The sequence below is a fragment of the Apus apus genome, chromosome 6, assembly GCF_020740795.1.
Source record: "Apus apus isolate bApuApu2 chromosome 6, bApuApu2.pri.cur, whole genome shotgun sequence".
NCBI classification, from domain to species: domain Eukaryota; kingdom Metazoa; phylum Chordata; class Aves; order Apodiformes; family Apodidae; genus Apus; species Apus apus.
Genome location: NC_067287.1, coordinates 8,152,606 through 8,175,245, shown reverse-complemented (window position 1 = coordinate 8,175,245; position 22,640 = coordinate 8,152,606). Strand labels below are relative to the sequence as shown.

Sequence of the window (22,640 nt, the reverse complement as noted above, 5' to 3'; positions counted from 1 at the left end):
AGTTATTATTTGAAAGTGTGTGGAAATAACCCATGCCTGACATGTTAGGAAAGAAAAAACATTTCAAGGTCCAGAATAAGATACTAAAAAAAGTGGAAGAGCAAGCAAAATACAGGCTGTTACTTCCCCTTACCTTGTTTTTATAACACTGGACATCTCACCTCAAATACCTTTGCTGTCTATTGAAGATGATGGGCTTTGAATGGATCTTACACTCATTTATGCTACCAGGTCAATACACAGGTGAGAAACAGAATGACAATCTTGTCATAACTTTTTCACATCAGAGGACACTCAGCCCTTAAATACTTCACTCTACTTAAGAGCATGGAGCTACACAGGAGTCGTAAGAAGATTAACTGGAGAAGTTAGTAGAGAAGTTCCCCAGTGCAAAGCCCACCCCACTGCACACACCACCCAAGTACCAGCCAGGATATCTGCTTCTCTGAGGTTACATCCCCCTACATTTCTCCTTTCTTCATTCACAGCAAAACTGGTTATAGAAACTCAACAGTCAAAAAACTCTGAGATGTGACTCACACCAAAGAACAGTTCGTGATTTCATGTCAAGAAAGCCTGGAAATCCTGAACAGCCTCAATTTTCCAGGCTCTCAGCTCAGAAGGAATGCAGACTGCTCTGAGGTTTCGAGGGATTCTCGTGCTCCTAGCATGAACAGCAGGGCTTTCTCCCCTAGTGCCCAGGAAAGAAGGAAGAGAAAAACTCAAAACACACATTTTTGTAACCTGTGTAAGGGAAGTAAAAAAGGGGCCAAGCTTGGGATATGAAAGGAGATACAAGAAAGCAAAATGTGAGACAACAGATTTTGATTTTTATTTTTTTTTCCCCACAAAATCACATAACCAATTTATTTAAGAAAAGGCAAAGCAACAGGCTGACCTTACCAAAGAAAGGCACTGGGGTCTTGGTCACCTACAATACTCAAGTATTAATTGGTAGTAGATCTACCTGACAGCCACAGAAAAACCGAACACAAGCCTATAGGAAAGTTTAGGTACAGAAAATGCAATTTATTTTTTTTAAATCTCTTCCATTGCTAAAATTAAGTTCTCACCTTGGAACCACAGTAGGTTATACAGCCTCTTAATTCAGCTCAGCTTAGGAGCCCTTAATTTGAAGACTTGCAATTATCTGCCATCCCAAATGAGCTAATTCAGTGTTATACGAGTTCATACTAAGGGAAAAAATGCATTCACACAGAAAGACAGCTAAAATCTACTTGTCAACCTAATCAAGCTAAATGCTGAAGTGGCGTAGGAAGAGCTTTTAATCATGACTTGCAGGCTGCACTGTGGTTGCTTGTAGAACAGGCAGCAAGAACTATTCAAACACCCAAAAGGCACAGAGCAAAAGACTGCAGCCTATTGAGATGAAAATATCACCAAGAGCCATTTTCTTTCTTTGGTGTGTTGTTCATATGCTTTAAGGAAATAATACCTTTTATTTTTTCTACTTTTACTTTAAAATGCATGTAATCCTTAGATACACTAGTCTGAAGTAGGTCCCACTCACAGTATTTTCCTGCATTTGTCAGGTATACATTACTCTATTTTCTAGGTATCAGGTTTGCTTAAGGAAAGAATGCAAATTTAAAGATAACAAATGAAACACTGGAAGAATTTTTGCTGCACCCATAATCTGATTGCCATGTCAATTATTTCACCCATTTGCCAGTTCCAGGTGTGTAACATACTTGGATGATCCTTAAGAAGTTTGACTAACTGTTAAAACCTTCAATAACAGGGATCACATAATGTCCCCAACCTCTTCTGTGCTTTTTGGCTCTTTCTGCTTTGAAAGGGGTTCCTAAAATTTGTCTAATCTGTGCCGGCTGATGCTGAAAAGCACAACTCTGCAGCCTTTCTCATCTACGTCCTTCCCCTCAATCTTAGCTGGGAAAATGAATGCACACCAAAAAAATATCACTCAGATCAACAAACTGAACCTGTGGCTACATGCACAAGACATGTAGGAAGACACCCTTAAAACCTCTTCTACATCTGCCCTTTTGCTGGTTAAGGCAAACTCTCCTTGGACTGTAAATTAGTTATCATCCCTTCCCGCTACAAAAAAAACTACTTATTGGGAAAAATGTGCACTTTTAATAACTTGCCTGTTCTAAAGGCAGTTCCTTTCAACGTTTCTTCAGTTTTACTTTCAAAAGCTCTTTTCCTGTTTTCAGAGGCTTTCTTTTAACTTGTTTGCTTTCTTTCAGTAGCCAAGACAGCACCCTAGGTAATACCTCGAACTGATCCACACAGAGCACAAGGCTGATGAACCTTATATACCATGTTCTTGCTTATATACAAAAAACAAGATGGTGTTAGAGAGAGCTGCACCGATTTACAAAGATTTTTAAAGGCTATGAGCATGATTATAGTATCACATCCCACAGCACTACTACCCACCAGTTCCCTGTTTGCCTCAAGGATTTTTTTCTTGGTAAATGCACCACTTTATGCCTTTGACTACTGCAATCAATGAATTTCAACAACCCCAAGACTCTACATAATTTTCAACACTAAAAATCTTTGCCTACAGTTTCCTGAAGCAGAACTTCAGGGAAGAACAACCTTGGAATACAAAGTGCATCAGAAAGGAAAAGCCTGGAGAGCAGAACAGGCTGGGAAATGTAAAAAAACCATATATATGTGCACAGTAAAACAGTATCACAGAGAGTGCAAATAAATAAATAAGGAGCAAGACTTAGTGACATCATATACAAGAACATTAGAGTATCCCCTGTGCAATGAAGTTGATTAATGGACTACTTACACACAGATCTTCCCCAGGAAGATTTGTCTGAACACTCAGGTCCCTTGGTGTACCTTCAGCATGATAAAGAAAGTACTTCCTTATGCAGCTATACCCTACTATCTTCCTTAGCACCACTGAAAGCTCTAAGTGACTCTCTCTACTCTGGTGGTCACAACCTGTATCTTGCAAACTTATAAAGGCATAATTACTGACTTGAATGTAACTACCTGCAATGCAGAAATACGTGGCACGGGAGAAAGCCTCTAGTAGCACACAGCAGAGTCCATGACAGATCTTTTGTTTTGAAAGATGAGCAGTGCATATACACATCATGTTAAATTCCTGTATACTCCCATTACACTCAGCTGCACACTCGCATTCCCACTGTGCTCACCTTCCTTCATCCCACAAAATTCAAGGTTTTAGTTCTTGCTCTAACAGCAGGTATGACTCCTTCATACAACAGTTAAACATATAGGTGTTATAAACACATTTATGCCTGCCCTTCCTAAAGGCCAACTTACTGATGTCCTACACCAGGTTCTCTTGAAGGAAAAGATGAGCATGTCCCTTCAAAACAAAGTGCCTGAATGTCAAAAGAACAGAGTAAAAATCTTCAGAGTAAAAGTATCTATCTATACTGCAGTCACTGAGAAAGTGAAACAAAAAGACGAGTTACAGCATCAGCATGCCAGCAGTGCTAAAGCCTTGAAAATATACCAATACTCTCCAGTAAAAGCCTGATATGAAATAACTTTAAAATGACACTGCAGAGAGCAGGTCACAGAGAGGTTTTCACTTCCTGAGCGTGCTCCTGCGAGCAGTCCCACCTAACCTTCCAGGTCGGCTTCCTACAGGCACCTCGGGGGGCTTGCTTCCCAAGCTAAAGCCTCCAGGAGCTGTGCACGGGCAGAAAAGGCAGCCTGAATCCCCAGGGCCTTCTCCCGAATCCCTTTTTTTTTTGCCGTGTACCACTGGCACCACATTCTCTTCATCATCTGGTCACTGCTAAACAAAAAGAAGCGTTTCTGAAACGGATTCGGTTCAGGTTTGACACTGAAAACTGCCTTATAAGGTATAAAAGCCCGAAAGCAGGAAGAGGCTTTGACAAAACTAAGGAAGTTCCTCTGCGCTTGCTCGCAGGAGGGGGAGGGCTTTTTTTTTTTTGCCTTTTTTTTTTCTTTTTTTTAATTCCCCCCCTTCCACGGCGAGAAGTAGCACAGAATAAATGACACTGCCTACATAATCAAAATAAGTAAATACACCAGCTTCCCCCCCGGACAGCACGGAGCCCCAACCCCCCCTCCAGCCGGGGCCGCTCCCTCCCCTGCCGCCCCGCCAGCCGCGCCGGGTCCCCCCGCAGCCCGGCCGAGCAGCCCCGGCCGGCGGGGCGGCCCCAGGGCTCTGCCGGGCCGGCCCCAGGGCTCTGCCGGGCCGGCCCCAGGGCTCTGCCGGGGCAGCGACCGGCGCGGAGCCGGGGCGAGAGGCCGCGCCGGGACCCCCCTCCCCGCCGGGCGGCCCGGCAGAGGGGACGAGGGGAAAGGAAGGCAACCGGCTGCTTCCCTTAGCCCGGCCCGGCCCTCCCGCTCCCAGCCCCGCGGCTGCCTGGCCCCGGCCCCGGCAGCGCGACCCCCACCGCCATCTGCGGCGGCGGCGGCACCCGCCCGGCCCCGGGCGGCAGCGAGCTGTCAGCGGCCGCGGCTCACCCCGTGCCGCAGTCCACCACGCAGGCCGGAAGCCGCCCTGCCATGCTCCTGGGTCGCGGCGGTGCTGGGGGACGGCGGGCAGCCCTGGGCGCGCTCCGGCGGGGCTCGGCGGGGCGGGGCGGGACGGCGGCACTTCCGCAGGGCGGGCGCTGCTCCCCGCCCGCTCCCCGCGCAGGCACGGCCCGGCCAGCCAAGATGGCGGAGCCGCCCCGCCCGGGCTGCCCCCGCCTCGCTGACGTCCGGGCTGCGGCCGCGCCCCGGCCGGGCGGGGCCGGGAGGGTGCCCGGAGGAGGGTTGTAGTGCTGAAAACCCGGGAGGATGCGGGGCCGAGGGGGTTGTAGCCACAGGCCTTTTGAAGGAGGTTTGGTCCCAAAGGCAGCAAGGGCATCCTGGGGCCGCGGCATCCGGGTGGGCAAAGTTAACATTTTTCCCAAGCTCTCGCTCTTTCTCTCTTTTTTTTTTTTTTCCCCACCTTTCACACAGCCCCTCAGAGTTTGATGGACGGGCCGCTGTGCCCACCGGGTCCGGCCCAGGACTGCAGCCACGCTATTTTTTTGTTTGTTTGTTTGCAAAGTATTTTAATGTTTTGACAGTTCTGACGCTGTGGTTTTCAGGTGTTTTCTGTCCTTTGTTTGCTGCCACCCCTTGGCGATGCGAGGGGGTGAGCTTCGTGGTGTCATCCGGAGCCACGCTGAAGACAAACTTGGTACTCCCGTCAGCAGGAGCAGTTGTCAGGGCTCGGGATGCACCAGGGGCTTTGATGCCCCTGATCAGCCTCGCCTGGGGTCTCCACCCCACACTCCCTGCCCGAGGGCACGGGAGGCCCATTTAAGATCAGCCCTAGGTCCTCGGCTCGTGCCTGAGCCATGGTCTGGGTGTGTTGTCCTGGCCTTGCTTTCTGGCTTGATCTTGTGTTGTCCCTGTGGGCCTTCCTGATTCCCCTCACTAGCTCTAGTCCTGGTCTGCAGACTGACATCCTGGCTTCACCTTGGGCCTGTTTCACCACCGTGAGCTTGTCCAACGATCTGGACTCTTGGTTGAGCCTGGCCACAATCTCAGCCTGCCCGCCTCGCCTCTGCCGTGGGCTGTGGAACGTGCCCAGGCTGGGGAGTGAGTCCCCGGTGCGGCTGGCTGTGTCGCTGCGAGTGGTTCCGTGTTTCTTAGGGAGCCGCTAGCCCTCGAGGTGTCCTCGCAGTGGCCTGGCTTCCTTGTTCAAGGATTGGTTTTCCTCACTTAGTTTAAACTGTCTCTAATTTAGTAGGCTCATTCCCTAAGTTCATTGCAGGGTTAAATGCAAGTCAGTGCCAGTGCAAAAGAAGGGCTAGGCACATGCCCTTCAGGTTGAGATAGGAAGAAGCAAAAACATCCCTTTTTGTAGCAGCAGCTAGACAGTTCAGCCACCATCTGGCTTCTGTGGGCTGCCAGATCTTCCTGAGGAACACAGGCAAGGAAAGGAGATAGTGAGATTATTAACGGTTTGATTTCAATGTCAAAGCAAATTACTAATTTAATATTATGAGGCAGTTTGCAGATAATGAAAGGGATTTCTGCAGGATATTGTGTAGCCTGTGAGCTATGCTGTGCTAGAATATGCAAGATTAATATCTCTGAAAGCTTTTCAGAGAAAGTGCAAATAGCCTTTTTAAATGCACATGCCCGTGTGCATAGGTACATGTTTATCTAAAACAAATACAGTTAGTATATGAAATGCCATGTGGACTTTTCACTTTCCTCTTGGTTTTATTACCTGGTATTCAGGGGTATACATGCAGCAGGTTCAACAGCTGCATCTGGCAGATGGAATCCTGGAACAAGAGAGCAGCTTAGTGCTCCAGTTGCAGCTCAAGTAACCCCTCAGAGGAGCATGAGGCAAGGGCCAAAAACTATGGCATGCAGAATATGTGGAGCTGCCAGGTCTTGCCCTGGCTATAGAGCTCAGAGAGCCAGCACACAGGGATGAGCACCGTGGAGTCATTATGCCCAGCTGCAGTGAGTTTTGAACAGTGCAATCTCAGTGTATCATAGCTGATGGATCTTTACCTAGTATTTCCAAATAATGCTCCTGATTAGTCTCGCTAAGCCAGAATAGCAAAGTCAAAGGAAGTGGTAGGACACTGAGCTGGAAAAAAAATAATGCTGCAGTTTATATGGAAAGTGAAACAAATCTGTTAAGTAACTCCATTGCCATCAGTTTGTGTTTTTCCTGCGTCTGCATTAACAGTGACACTGAAAACCAGCAATGCTGGTGCATTTTGTTTTACTGAATTACAGTGGAATTTACATGTGAGAACCAAAAAAGCACAGGATTTCTCTCTATATCAATGTGCCAAGTCAGTCACAGTTTTGCAAGGGAAAGAGTTGAAAGACTAAACTCTCTGGCCATGAGATCTCACATTTCATTTTATTAGTCTTGCCAGATGGAGGTCTTCAGGTGGCCATGGACGCAGGCCAATAAAATTAAGGTGCAAGGTTTCTCTTTAAGCAATATTATCTCATGTTTTTGTACCATAAACACAAGTTTGGCATATTAGTCCTCAAAATTCAAATACACCAATCTACATTTCAATACTTCTTCCTCTATAGACCCTTTGTAGTGTCATGCATTGGCACCTAGATTGTCTTGGTGGATATTTTTAGAGAAGTCTTGTGCTCAAATTACAAAATTGAGCTGATAAAGCTCAAATTCAGCTAGATCCAGTAGATTTGCAGCGCTGACTGGTATGTTTCAAAACTCTCTTGTATTAAAATGTTTTCCAGCCCTTGTACTGGAGCAGTAGGAATAGCCTACTGTTTGTTTTCGTGGTGTAATTTTCTGAATCTTTCCATCTTCATTTGGCCAGAAATCAGTTCCAAACGTATGCAAAGCTTTTCACTGTTTGAGACTGTACCGGAAATCAAACTCGAATGTGTAGAGGCAATGTCTTAGTATGTTCTCAGTGTTACCAATGGAATGCGAGTGAATAAAGCCTTGAATTGCCTTTATTTGGTACCATGGCATAGAACAGACCTAATCCAGCACTATCATTGTTCCATGATGCATCACAGTCCAGCTTTTGAAAGCACAGTTGGGTTGCAGGTCATCTTTTCCTGAATATCCATAATAACAGCAGTAATTACCATTGCAGAGCATCCTCCTTCTGTTGCTTGTTCCAGGCAATTTACCACGTAAATATGAAACAAGAGAATGCAGGTGAATATAAATGCATAAGGAATGAGAGAAGTTCAGAAGGAAAGTATCTCTGTTAGTCAACAAGTGAACACAGGGGTAGTCTAACAGTTTCATTCAGATGGAGATTGAATTTTCAGATGAATTTTCAGGCAGCTTTCAGCCATTTTTATATGAGTAAGTCTTCAGGCCCCAAATTTTCTGTGATGCAGGTTTGATTTACTAGCTCCAGCAGTACTACATATTAAACTGTCACAAGTCCTTCAGCCTGAAGAAGTGCATAGCTAAACAAAAGCATTACAACCCACTTGCTAAGCTACATGGGGAGCTTGTCAGCATCTTGCTCATTCTGGATCATTTTCATGCAGTAAATGGCCTGCCCTTGAGCGTGCAGAAAGAGCAACTCTGGGAATCCATGTATAGATCAAGGCCTGGGAAGCACAGTAAAGTGCAAGAAATGAGACAAAAGGAAGGGAAAGTTGCAGGGATGAAATGATTTTGGAAATTTCCAAGAGGGCTGAAAATCTTGCCTGGATCAACATGTTGCCTTTTAGATTGGTATAAACTACCTGTTGGTCTACATGTTAGGTAGACTAATATCCAGTAGAGGTAGACTAATGCATAGGTAGACTAATATCCAGTACATCACACTCAATATCCCTTAAACCCTAGTAAAGCTGACAATGACAGCTAGAGAAACAGCCAAGAAAAATCAGGTCTGGAGTAGACAATATCCACTTTATTTTAAGAATTTATTATAAAGTACATTGCTTAATAATCCATCATATTCTGAGTATTTTAACAGAATGAGGTTTTAACAATAGTTGGTGGAATACTATGGAGAGCTAAACAAGAAAACATTTTACCTACCCTGATACATGATGTATGTAGATTTCTTCCAGAAAGAGCCACAAGGAAAATTATAGTGTCATTGGTTGATTTTGGCATAGCTGTAGCAACAGCCATATGGAAAGTATGTGATTTCATGGAGCTGCACATGGTAAAGTCATGGCAAATTACCAGAATCTCATTTGATGTGGCTGCTTTCCAAGAGTTCTGACTTAGAGCAACTATAATCATTAACTTTCAAAATATAATTAGTCCAATCCTATTTTTTTAAAACAATGAATGAGGGGAAAAAACAAAACAAAACAAACAAAAAAACCACAACACTGAAACAAGGTATTTAAGGAGAGAGAAAAACTCCTAAAAGGGGCCTTGTTTATATCCTTGTACTATTATAATGATGACACCACTATTGCCCGTTATATTTTAGAGGAATAACAGTAAAATGTATGTAAAAAGATCAGCCTAGAAAATATAAAGGAAGAATTTGACTGAAAATGTGATGACTTAAATAAGATCTTGATGTTCTGGGCAGAGGCAAAATCTGTAAAAGTCATGCTGTCTAGAGAAGCACTGCATTCCTATTTACAGCTTGCTTTTCCATTCAGAATTGTTTATGCTGCTATTCTGTGCTTTTTCATAACAAATACATCTTGTTCCTTGCTAAAGCTTCCCTAAGTGAATGAGCAAAACAGTGGCAGCAGGATTCCTGCCACACCAAAACAGGGTAGGATTCTCTGCCTTTGAGTTGTGTCCGCACGGCACAGGCTCCACACAGGGACACCTGGGAGCCAAGTGATGTTAATACATAGCCTGGCCATGATCAGAAATCTGTGCTTTCTGTTGTAACAAACATCATTGTGTGTTCTCAGTTGTACCTATTTCCTTTCTTGGTTGGAACACATGGGTATTGCTGTTTTTTTTGTATGACTTAAACACTTCAAAAGAACTGAGAACCTAAATCTATCACTAATGGAAGCATCTGACTTGCCTTTATGGCTGTACTTTAGGCATCGACTTTCATGTTCATTATGTCATGAACCATTAATTTCAGCAGAACCCATGATAACTTGCAAACGTATGTAAAAACACCATTTTTAATATAGTTATCTTCTGATTTTTATTCAAAGATGTCATCCATGTCAAATTAGTACCTCACTACTTGATAAGCTTGCAGTTCAGCAGTCATTGCAGGTGTCTAAAACCATTGGGGTTTCCAGCAGAGCACAGAAGCTCACTGAGGTCAAACCAAGCCTTAAAAATGAGCAAGAGATTCGAGATGATCCAAGTGGGTCATTTCACAGAAGTGGGAGCATGAAGAATCACAGAGCAAGTGATGGCACCATGGATTTCTGAGCTATTCAAACATTGGAACCTGCGAGCAATCGAATGTATGACAGGTAAACAAATTAGTTTCTGTAGAGATACACTTGTTCAGACTTCCAAGAGATATTTGCCAGCTCTTGAGAGAGTTTTGCTGCTAATATTTTACCTCCTGTTCTAACTGGCTTTTTTTAGAAACACTTGTATCATACCTTTTTGGATTTTTTCATTGTTCTGTGACTTTTGAAAAAAGCATGTTGTTTTCTGTCGATCCAAACTGTTGGCTCCTCAGATTAGCTTTTAGAAGACAACAGATGTTAAAGGCTACTGTATCACAACTACGTTTGGTGTGCCATGTTGCTGTTATTGTAGTTACTTCAGGATAATGCAGGGAAGGAGAGGAGAACTAGGAGAGTTTGGAACTTGCATAGCCAGATATCCTGCTCTGGATGCAACACTGTGCTGCTTGAAAATGGTACCAGCCTTTCCAGTCAGCTGGATATTATAGCACCCACAGTTCTATTAGCAACAGGATGAATAAGCACTCCCTAATCATCTCCAGACAAAATGAGATGTAACTAAAAATATCCTCTCTGATGGGTTAAATAATTTGCCTGCCTTCTTTCTAGCAGGACAAAGAATGTTCTCTCTAGTATCTCTCTCCAGCAGTGCTGGGGGGTAGCAATGAACAGATCCTGCAGTACCTTTTTCAATTATCATAGCTGTATGGAGCCCTAGCTTCTTACTAAGATTCATTATTTATTTAGACACAATGAACAATAATAGTTAAATTAGTGGAAACACTTGAAACATACTATTTTCATAGATAGATAGATAGATAGATAGATAGATAGGTAGATAGATAGATAGATAGATAGATAGATAGATAGATAGATAGATAGATAGATAGATAGATTGATTTCTTCCCAGTGACAATGCTGCATATATAAAAAATGGAAACAATTTCAAAACACTGTTTCTGAATGCTGGGTACCTCCACACTAGGTTTATTCAGTTTGTTTGATAATATATAGAGAAAGAAAATGGTAACTCATTTCAGTAAAGTGGGAGTTTCTTGCTTGTCCTGCTGAAAGACTCTAGGAAATTTTCCTGAAATAGTGCCTTCATGGATCATCAAAAAGTATAAAAGCTGATTTGCAACTCTACAATACTGTGTCAGCCATTGTAAGGATTATATGCATGCTTTTGTCTTTGAAGAAGGCCACAGTCAATTTGTAAGAATATGCTCTAGTATCAGATAGATAGTCTAGTATCAGAAATATATCAAAACTAACAGAAACACTGTACCCAAGCATTTCACTGTACTGCTTTTCAAAGCTGTACTGAAAGCAAAGGCTGTGGCAAATTATGCAAATGAATATATAAGGTGGGTAAAATCTTGTAGACAGATTACATGGATTATGTTAGCCCTTCCTGCAAGAATAGAGGCATTAAAATACCTTTTGGGAGCACTACCTGCTTTTTCAAGTTGGTGTGCCATCCTAACAAGCTGACCAACTTGACCTTTAAGGACAATTTATTTTGAAAACTTACTGTCTGAAAAAAATGCACTGGCAAAACCTCAGATCAGTAACTCTGGCAGTGCAATTTCTCATCTGATAAACTTCATTTTTTGGTGCAAACTGAAAAGAGCATAGGTACTTGCAAACATTACAAGATGTGAGAAACAGAGACTTTCTCTCCTGTATGTCCCTGCAGAATAACTTCCAGTTTAATCCATTTGCATGCTCTGTGTATAGAACCTATATACACACAGTATGTCTCCCATGCTAATTCTGTAAAAATCAATATAGGACATTTGTTCCTTTGCATAAGGTGCTTCTTATGAGAATACTTGACTTATCTTTAATAGAATACATGCCCAGCAAGGGATCACTAAACTATTACCATATTGGGCAATACTGCAATTCACTTCCAATGGTACCTTATGTTGCAATGAGCCTCAGTGAATCATTCTGATTATTCATACAGGAATGTGCAAAAGCACAAATGTCAAAATCTGTTCTGTGTTCTGAACATACAAGGGTCAGATCACATGCAATTGCAACTGTTTAGCCTTGTGCTGGGAAAACTGCCTGACATTAGAAAACTTCCTTTAGAAACTTGCTTTTATGGGAATATTCAATTTAAGTAAAAAACACATTTGACTTTCTGTTAAGGCCTGTTTCTTTTTTTCAATTGCTCCTCCAGACAGAGCAGGTACTTGTGCTCACACATGCATTTCTGCTAACTATGGTATTCAAATGGCTACTTGTCAGCATGCATGAAGGTTATGCATGCAGTCCCCTCCTGCATCTCATTTCTTCTCAATGGCATGGTAATTCTGTAATTCAGAACACTTCTCAAGGTTTACTTTCCATTTACTTTTTGTTTTGCTTGGGTAGGTATCCAAATGGCTTTTTAAATTGTCTTTTTTTAACAAGTTATGATCACGGTTCATCTACTGAAAATAATTGACTGATAGCAATTTAGCAATTTTCAGACTGTGAAATACCATTGCCAATTAAAGCTCCTGTTTTCTTTACTATTATAAATCAGCAAAGTAAAGAGACTGAAATAAGTGGTGACAAGTTCCCCAAACAAGTTGTTTTACTAGTCTGTAATCTTATTATTAGCTAATATTTGCAAGCAATGTTCAGTAAGAAGCAGAAAAAGCTCTCAATTCTAGTTCATTTTTACAGCTATTAAAAGTAATGGTTGACAAAAAGCTACATTGCAAAAATATTTGTGGTTCTTGCTTCTAATATATCTGCAGCATAACATTTTCCCTCTGAGGACTGGTAGTTTGCATACTAACCAGCATAATTTTTATTCAAAATAATACAGTTTTAAGCACTGATGTTCCCTAGAGCCTTGTCACAAGGTAAAACAGGAAAACTGCTGTGTAACAGCTCAGCAAAGGTAATAAATACAAAATGTTTGCAAATACACAAAAGAGGACTGAGAACAAAATGGAAATAGTAGCTACCGCAGTCAAACTCGTGATATTTTGATGTTTTAATTCCAGCATCTCCAGAATTGGATTGGGAGCAGGGGAAGGCAGAGAGGATAGTCAAGCAATAGAACTGTTCCCTCAGTCACGAGTGGCTTCATGCAAAGTCGGATTTAGGGCTCTGCAAGGGCAGTGGGGAACAACTGTAAGATGCATTAAAACTCAGATGGTGCAAAGAAGGTGAAGTGGAACAACTCTTACAAGTTATGTGATAAGACTATTAACCAGCGGGCTAAACCCAAGCAAAATGAAGCATTTTCTTTTATTCCACAAGACTCTACCTAAATAAATCCTTAACAGCTGAAGTTTTACGACATAACTGGGTTCACAGAAGGCAATAGCCAAGTTCATAAAGTCCATCAAGAGCTATTAAATATACTGGCTGAATTACAAACTTCCAGATAAGGATGCTGTAAACCATTTATTTCTAAAAACTACAAGGATGTGCTATGGAAATGATTGCTCTCTAAGTGCCTTGTTTCCATTACCCTTTACCCAGGCATCCACTGAGTCATTGTGGAGCACGATTCTGAGCTGGATGGACTTCTGGTCCAACCCAACAGAACAGGGGAAGACTCTGCTGTCGTGCATCCTACACCAAGTCTAGTCCTGAACACTTAAGACTACATCCTTCCCCTAAGAAGAAGTTGATCAAAACTGACTTTATCAGTTTAAACTTAAATACAGTTTCTTGTGCTGCTTTCTCTTGTTCATCAACATGAACAGCTTGTTCATCAATGATCTTATCCAAATTCTTCTGAAGGAAGCATTTGTCTAAAATAAGTAGATTAAATTCCTTTATAAGAGATCTAGTATGAGCCCTTCAGAGTATTAATGTTCCTTCTTGGGATGTGATCTATTTCATGCAAATCAGTTATGTACTCATAACTAGAATGTACATGAGCAGAAAGTAAATTAAAATTTTCTGTAAAAGTGAAATTTAGCAGGTTTGTAAAATAAAATTGAGGATGTTTTCTCTTATGAAAATATCACAGTGTTGCTGGGAAGTAGATAAAATTTTCCTTTGCCTATAAAAGTACTATTTGTGTAATTAAAATATTCACAGTACAAATACTAAATACACAGCATGTGTGTATTTGCAAGATACATAAAATTTTATTACATGTGATTACTGAAACTCTCATTCCTAAAAAAGGAACAGTAAAAAAAAAAGGGAAATAATTCTTAGAATAGTTTCTTTCAGAGAGACGCAAGATCATTATGTGAAATTTTACACTATGAAGTAAAATACTTAGTCAAGAGCTAAAAATACAGGAATCTTGTTATATTTCTCCATGTAGAAGGTAGAAACTTCTGGGCTTCTGACAATGTTGACCTATTTTTCTTCAAATGCCTCAGGAACCCCAGTGCCAGTGCCTCAGCCTATGGTGAAGAGAAACTTGGCACTCCACCTTAAGAACCACATTTTCTCCTGCCTCAGTCAAAACGTTTAAAATCAAAACATCAACAAGTTGGATTTACCTGCTGACCCATTGAGATGCAAACTGCATAGCCTCATAAAAAATAAATAAGAAAACTCACATGCAAGAGAGGACATGGAGCTGCTCTCAGGAAGATGGGTTTAATTCACAGTTGGGATTTGATATGCTTTACTCTGTCAAAGGAGACTGGAGGAAAACAGACATAAAATCTGTGCATCTCCAGGTGTTTTGCCATCCCTAGCACCAGCTACTGCCACACACTGTGGGACAGCACTTGGCCTGGGACAGCAAACCAAGTTGAGCTTTATTATGCCAACTCTCCAAGGTGAATTCCTCTTTTCCAGAGCTTTTCTATCACTGTGTGATCAGCTAAGACAGAAGAGACTGGGAATCTGCATCTTCCCTATTCCCTTAGCTACTCTCTCTGCTCACAAGAACACATGCAGCTTTTTTTAAAACAGAAAATATTTACATCATTTTAATATAAACTACGCATAATAATTTTCAAGATACTTAGTAAAAGCCCTATTAGCTGTTAAAAAGTATTACGTGTAGTTTCTCTGTAGTCATAACTCTTCTGTTGTCTACTCAGGTTTTGCCACTTACTAACTAACCGACCTTGGATAAGCCATTTCAGTTTACTGAGTCTCAGTATAAACACTTGGAGCAAAGATGTGCAGGAGAATTAGATGCTGTGAGATGCATACACATTTTTGTCATTACCTTTTATATAATTTTCAGCTCCTCCAAATTCCACAAAAAGCACCATTTCACAAGAACTGCTATTTTCCTGCAGTTTTGTCCAAGAAATTAATTTTACCTAAAATCTTTTACCAAAGTTGTGAAGTCAAAATTTCATTTAAAAGCACCATAATGCATATTTTGGCAATTTTGGTGTAAAGGCAGAAGATAGTGAAGCCAGAATCACAACAAATCAATGCAGTATCATTTATAATATATACTCAGAAGACATTAAAAAATACAGTTTGAACCAAGAGCATAACCCACTGCATTTTCTTGTGTTTAGACTATAAATGCTTTAGTGTAGGGATTCTATCTTACTGCTTCTGACAACTGATTTTATGAGGCATCAAGTTTGTTGCATGCCTCTCAGTGCTACTACAGGCAAATAAAAATACAGGCCTATTAAGAAATGAAGGCTCACAAAAAAATCCCCAAACCAGTTTCAGGCTAGAAGTTCCTAAAAGGTTTTTCTTTTCTTCTTAAGAAGTAACTTTTATTTACTTACTGGAAATAATTCTAGTCCAACAGTAACACTTATCCAGACATATTATGATATGTTATAACATATTCATAACATATGAGAGGTAACAGATCTCTTGAATCACTGATTGTAGGAAGGCTGAAATATTTCTTTCAAGTTTGTAAGTGTGAATAGCACTTGATGGGTGAATACTGGATAATCTGCAACACATTATTTACACCACTGGTTATCTTTAGGTCAGTGTTACGAGTTCAGTTCTTAAATACTGATCAACACTGACTACAAGGAAGTAACGTGGACTATAAAACCAATCAGAACCTGAGTTTGCAACTTCATCTAGGCCTATGCCAGTTTATTTTAATCATTACTTATTGGTAGATTGTAAGTTCCCCTCCTATTTCCTTTTAAGCTTGGAAAGTCAATAACCTACACACATCTCAAAGGTAACTGTGCTTTAACATCTACACAACACAAGCTACAACTGTAGCTTATACATCTATACAATGATACATCTATACAATTTCACGTTGTTATGATATTAGAAGCGTGCTGACAGTGAAGCAGACATCCGTTTTGAGAACTGAATTAGTTGCTACTACTTCCCAGTCCCGTGAGATTTTGCATCGCCGTGTAAGGATGACAGTAACTGTGGAAAAAAAAGCTTCCACCATATGCCTGCATTTTAGGGCGTTTCTCAAGGGTCTTCCTCACTTTGGTTTTTCGGTCTTCCCCCTTCTTGACAGACTAGTTTCGAGCTCCATCCCACTTCTCCATCTCTCGCTCTTCAGTTCCTCACTCTTCCTCTGCGTCCTCTCTTCCTGCACCTTTCGGCTTCTTTCCTTTCTGCCACCTGCTCATCTCGCTGCTGCGAGCGGCACCCGCCGGGCCCCCGGGCCCCCGCATCCCGAGGGACCCCCCGCATCCCGAGGGACCCCCCGCCGCTCCCGGCAGCCACAGCACGGCCCCCGCCGCCGCGGGACGGATGCTCCACGCTCTTGATGAAAGCAGCAGAAGCTCTTACTACCCTTTTTTTTTTTTTCCTCCCCAGCCCACGGGCAGCTTTCCACAGAACCACAGGACGGTTTGGGTGGGAAGGGACCTGAGCGATCCTCCAGTCCCAGCCCCCCGCACGGGCAGGGACACCTCCCACCAGACCAGGTTGCTCCACGCCCCGTCCAGCCTGCCCTTGGACACTGCCAGGGACGGGGCAGACGCAGCTTCCCTGGGCGGCTTTTTTTCGCCGCTGCGAATGGCTCCGCGCTGCTCGGTCGGTCCGGCCGGCCGGGAAGGCACCCGCAGCCCGGGCAGGCAGGACCCAGCCCGGGCAGCCGCACCGCCCCGCTTCAGGCGCCGGAGCCTCCCGGCTCGGCGCGGGAGGGACGCGGGGGCCGCGCTGCCCTGGGCCCGGCCCGCCCGGGCAGGCAGGGCAGGCAGGGCAGGCGAGCGGCTCCCGAGCGCCTCGATGGGCCGGGCGGGGCCGGGGGGTGGGTTCTCGCGCGCGGCTCCATCTTGGAGGCGGGCGGGAGGGGAGGAGGAGGAGGAGGAGGAGGGGAGGGCAGCGCAGCGCAGCGGGCGGTGCCGCCGCCGGACGGAGCTGCGGGCCCTGCGCGGCCTCAGGTACCGCCGCGGGGACGGGGCCGTCGCGGACCTCCGGTCAGCCGAGCGCGGGGGGGGCCGGGCCTGCCGCCCCCGCGCAGCCCAGCCCCGCCGCGCCTGTCAGCCGGGGGGTCGCGGGCCAGAGGCCTCGCCCGCCCCGCTGCCCCCGGCCCTTGGGGCTGAGGGGGGCGAGACCGGGCCCCTGCTCGCCGGGGCGGGCGGGCTGTGCCTCCTCCCGTCGTGCGCGGCCAGGGGAGGCCGGGGCGGCTCCCCCGGCGCTGTCAGCCGGCCCGTGTCCCGCCGGCCCCTCTCGGCGTCCCGCGGCGGTCGGGGGGAGCGTGTGACGCCCCTTCCTCCGGCTGCCGAGCCTCGGCCCCGTCCCGCGCACGTCTGTGCTAGCGGGGTTGCGGGAAGCGCTTTCCTCCCTTCTTCAGGCACAGCCGGCCTGCCCGGGTTCGGAGGGGATGTGTATGAAGGGACTCGGCTTTCCCTGGGGCGAGCTGGCAGGTGGCGGACTCTGTCTCCTGCCTCGTCCGAGGTGCGAGGAGGTTGCTGCTTCTCCCTGCCTGGGCTCGTGTCTCCCTTTCCCCCCTGCAATCTCCGGTGTTAGTTTTACGTGCTGGTGCGAAACGGGTGCTCATTCTTCCTGCTCTCTGATCCCCAGGGCTTGAGTCATGTTTCTTTCTCCTCAGGCTTCCAGTTTTCTGAGTGTGTTAAGGAGTTTTACTTGTTTCCTTCTCTTTACTGCCTTCCCCCAAAGATCCCCGTGGGCAGGAAGGAAGGAGAAGACCCCCCCCCCCTTCACTCTGCAAGCACGTCTCTGAACGCGGTGATTTTGCAGATTTCTAGCATGCCTGGAAGGCTGAGCTTTCAGATACCGGAGTGACGTGCAGTTTTTGAAGGCTGCTGTGCTTGTTCTTATCTGTGGCTGTTGATCCTGTGACAAAGCGTGGTATGTTTAGATCTTGCACCAGACAAGATTAGACGGATAGAATGTGAAATGGATATGACTTGTCATTCTCAGCCAATATTACATGTCTAGAGGTTGCTCTATGTATGGTAACCCTTAAAGAGGCCTTGGCAGCTTGATATTAAGTTTTTCTTCTGATGTTGTTGGAAGAGGTTAAGGAGGGCCATGTCAATTCCACTTGCCAACTTCCATTCTGCTTACTAGAGACGAGTGTTTCTGACTCTGTGTGGTCACAGATCTTCATGCCCAGCTGGGTTGTAGTCCTGCTGGGATGAAGTGAGAATGAACCTGAGAAGTATGTTGTTAGATACTCCGGTAGCTTTGGTAAAGGCTACAAAGCACGCAATAAACTTAATATTCCTCATCTATTGCTATCTGTTTAAAACAGCAAATTATAAGTAGCTACTGAGTAGGAAACTTTCAGTTGTTCCTTAGGTACCAGAATCCAGCAGTGTCAAGGCAGTTTGACTGTTGTGCACTGCCAGCTCTGTCTGGGAAGCTAAATTCTCCCTCTTTTTGGTACTGATATTAGTGTGATTTCTGTTCAAACTTTGGTCTTGTATAACTTTTTATTTAGCTAGGAATGGTCAACTCTACTTGCAGTACTTGGTACTGACATGAAAAACTTGGTTTCAGTTTCTTTTTTTTGTCTTGTGCTTCACTATAGCCTACAGGTTATACAGGAAACTTTCCTTTAGTAAAGATTACAGGGCTGTAGTGAATATAATTGTCATGTTGTATAAAGCTCACCTTCTCATCTCCTCTGAAGATTCTTGCTTTTGCTCTCTTACTGTGATGCCCTTGAAAGTTGAGCGGAGGTCAGAGTTGTATTCATGTTGCTTTAACGTACATTTTCAGAATTAGAAGGATGAGTGTAATATGTCCATCAATTTACTTTCAGCTCTTTTCTGTCTGGAGTTAAAACAGTGTCTCTGTTCATCTTACCTTGAAAGTAATCGAATATGAAATGAGAATCACCTGATGACAGTACATGTTACAGGAGAGGGGGTGGTTTGTGTCCCAGAACTTGTATTATTGGAGCAGCCAGTATAACTGGAAAAACTAAAACTATTCAGTGTGCAAGCCTTATCTTGGTATGTTATCTTTCAAATTGTGTTTGAAATAATCTTGAGTAAATACAAGGAAGAATTTCAAGTTGACTTGCACCATGGTTTGTGACTGAGCTGCTGTTCTGGGTCTCGTGTTGTACTTTTTTGGGGGTTGTCTTCCTCTTAGGACAGCTAGAGGCAATACATCTGTTTTGCAAGAATCTGGCAGTGCTACTCATAATGTTCTCTTCCCTAATGTCAATGCAATACAAGTTATTTCTAATTTTGTGAACTTCACATGATTTTTCCTTTTAGGGTAGAACTTTTACTATGGAAAAAGTCATGGTCTGCAGAAAGAAACATTTAGTGCTATAGAAATAAGGTTGCAATGGTGGAGTTATACAGCCTGTCTTGAGAAGTCAATTGCACATTCAGAACAGTAGAACTGAATGGGCCCTTGAGCCTCTTGGCTTTTGTGTCATCAGCTAGGAGAGAATATGTTGTAGACTACGTAGTGAGACCATTTCTTATCTTTTTTGTGTTATCAGTTATGATGGTGACTCAGCTTACGTGATCTAGGGCACTAGCATTTTAAAAACAAAATAGTGTTGTGACAGGAAAAGTTATTTTTTTATGTTTCTTTTTGCAGAAGATCTTCATGTAACTGGATGGAAAATGGTTCTGCAAGATGGCAACTCTAACACTGCTAAATGGTAAATGAAAAAGACTGCTATTTGCTGAAAATTATGATATTGAGAAATGCCTTTTAAATTTCTATTCCTTCAAATGTCAAATTTCAACTGGAATATTAAATATGCTTTCCACATGGTATAACTTCTGTTACCTAATAATGGAAATGAAAGGCAAACACACTGAAGTTTTGTTATATTTAATAGGGTGGAATATTGTATTTACTTTTAAACCATTTCAATTTCAGCCTTTTATGTCTTCTGGTGGCTTAAAACTGTCATAACTCTATGCACTTGATGAACTAAATGTTTTGCAAGAGTGAAGTCATGCTCTTTCAGAGAAGTGTCTTGTATAGTTCTCATTTTAGGTGTCAGATGTTATATTAACATGCTACATTTTTATCCTTATCCTGAAATGGTTTATTTATTGGTAATAAGCGTTGAACAGTGTTCTGTGTAATGAGCTCCAGTCAGCCCACAGCAGATCTTAGATGCTGACAGAGGGTAAGGTACATACCTTGCATAATAACCAAATTTAGGTGCAAGTTCTGCACCTCGTTACTTTAGTATAATTAGTATGGATTAAGTAGGGGCTGAAAGTAAGCAATTGAATTTTATCTTTCTCTTAGTGATATTTAGTATTGCTGTTGATATGCCCAAACCAGAGCTTAGCAACCTTTCACATGAATAAGAAAAGAAAAAAAAAAATCCCAGCACTTCCAGGCAATAAAACTTATGGCTTTATTATTCTGGGTTGTCAGTTCCAGGTTTGTTGTGCCTTCTTTTGGAGCACCATATACTTGCCAACATCTGAATTTGCAAATACTTGCAGGTTAGATGGGCTTTTGATTGGTATAGTATAACACTTTTACTCAAGTCCCCTAGGTGTAATGTTTCTTTTCTTATATTACAATTTGAAATTGGGTGTTGCTGAATGTCTTTATAGGGTCTGAATTTAAAATAAAAATGTAAGTTTTTACATTTTTTGATACAGTAATAATACTTGTTCAAATTGTGGAAAGATCATAGAATTGGAAGGGACCTTAAAGATCATCTAGTTCCACCCCCGCTGCCATGGGCAGGGTCACCTTCCACTAGTCCAGGTTGCTCAGAGCCCCACACAGTCTTTCTCTGGGTAGTGTAAAAATTTAGAACTGAATGTCATCAGCTTCTTCCTTCTCATGTGAGCCTCTTGTATTTAATTAATAAGGAAGGTATTATATTCTTTGAAATATCCAAACCAGTAAGCAGTGCTGTTTTCTTGCACTTCAGTGCTGTTCTGCTAGCATTTTTGATGTGTACTGATTCTGAAGGTTCTGTATCTGCATGTCTCTAACATTTAAAACTTGAGCTGTGACTGACACTTGTTGATCTTGCAATTTTAGAAAGTGTTTTGCAAATATAAGTGGTTAATATACATACGTATGCAAATTTTCAAACTTTGTCTTTTTTTTCTTTTTAGGAGACTGTCTTCACTTTGACATGATGTGTGAAGTTTGTTAGCATTTTTTTCTTTGTTTTTACAGTTACCAGTGAAAGGTAGGTATGTTTGTTCTGTGTTTGTTTTTGTCAGAGCATGTTGCTGTCAATGTACAGAAGCCAAATACAAAGAAATGTGTGGAATTGGATTTCGTTACAAGTTCACACATCCTGATGCTTTGTCAATTAGTTGGATAATGTGTCTGTCTGTAATGTCTCAAAATATTTGCTATCTGTCCTTGCATTCTGGGTCAAGTTTTACAGGTTTTAATTCTGCCCTAAAACTTAGTATGTAAGTAAGGCTCTGTTTTTCTGCTGAATATGATAAACATTTTAGTATTGCTGCTTTGTAACTTTTTTAGTCAGCTACTAGCTTGAAGGTACATCTTGCTACATGGTGAAGACTTTGTAGTCCTCCTTCCTTGTTAAGCTTCTTTCTGTTTTAGGGAAGAACCAAGCAAAGGGTTATATTAGGCACACAGAAATGTTAAACAGACACTTTAAAGTCAGATGAAGATGTAATAGCAGCTATTACTGAAACATATAAAGAAGTTTAAGATGTAAGTATGGGCTCTTTAATTAGAATTTTTAAATCTGCTTATAGGTAGAAAAGAAATGGTGTATCGTGTACTTATAGTCTGAAAAACTTCTTATGTAACCTCTTTTCAAAGAAGTACTAGATATTCCAGCATCCTTTCTTTCCCTCCTGCTAAGGGATCTTAAAGCAAGGGATTTGTACAAGCCTAATGTTGACAAGTTGTGTGCTCTGTGCACAGTGTATACATGCTGTATGCTTTGAAGCAGTTTGTGGTGAGAACAGAAGAGCTAGGGATGTAAGCCTGTGGAGTGGAGATGGCAAATTGATCAGGCTACTGCCATTCCTTCCTGTCTCCAGCTACCTCTTCCCCTCCTACCTACAGAATGTCACTGATGAAAGGCTGGAGTGGTTCCCATTTCTGGTACACCTTACCACTGTTCATGTGGCATGCTGTAGCTTGACAAGGAATGAGATGTCTTCCTTCTAGCTCCTTTGGAACTCTTTTTATGCTCAGCTTCCTTTTCTGATGTATATTATGCAAACCCATCAGCATTTTGTAGTCTGTATGTAAGGTAATACGATGGCTGTAAGCTATTAGTCACAACAAAATAAAGCCAAAGTTTGTGAAGCATAATACATCTGTTAGACCAATTAATAAAAACTGAAAATACCCTTATAAGCTTCAAGCACAAAACCCTTTCTGTTGCTTACTCAGGTTTATGATAGTATTCGTATTTATTCTCTCTTTGAGAAAAAATGTTTTCTCCTTTATTCTGCATCAAACAAAAGCTGCTATTCCTTGCTGAGTCTTTAATAAGACTT

General features: G+C 42.8%; 2 protein-coding genes across 6 annotated transcripts in view; one reads left to right on the top strand and one right to left on the bottom strand.

Moving 5' to 3' along the window:
• The window catches only part of ACTR3 (actin related protein 3), a 31,461-nt gene extending 26,811 nt beyond the window's left edge, over positions 1-4,650 (bottom strand). Inside the window, exon 1 of the mRNA XM_051623213.1 lies at positions 4,483-4,650. Coding sequence (XP_051479173.1) covers positions 4,483-4,526 — 44 coding nt within the window. The 5' untranslated portion in view covers positions 4,527-4,650. The remainder of the gene's footprint in view (positions 1-4,482) is intronic.
• Positions 4,651-17,031: 12,381 nt separating this feature from the next.
• Positions 17,032-22,640, top strand: part of SLC35F5 (solute carrier family 35 member F5) — a 33,360-nt gene continuing 27,751 nt past the window's right edge. The window contains exons 1-4 of one of the 5 annotated variants that reach the window (XM_051622996.1): positions 17,053-17,114; positions 17,854-18,045; positions 19,762-19,825; positions 21,264-21,340. The gene's annotated coding sequence lies outside the window, so the exon portion shown is untranslated. The other 4 variants (XM_051622995.1, XM_051622997.1, XM_051622994.1 and 1 more) reach the window with 4 other exon arrangements.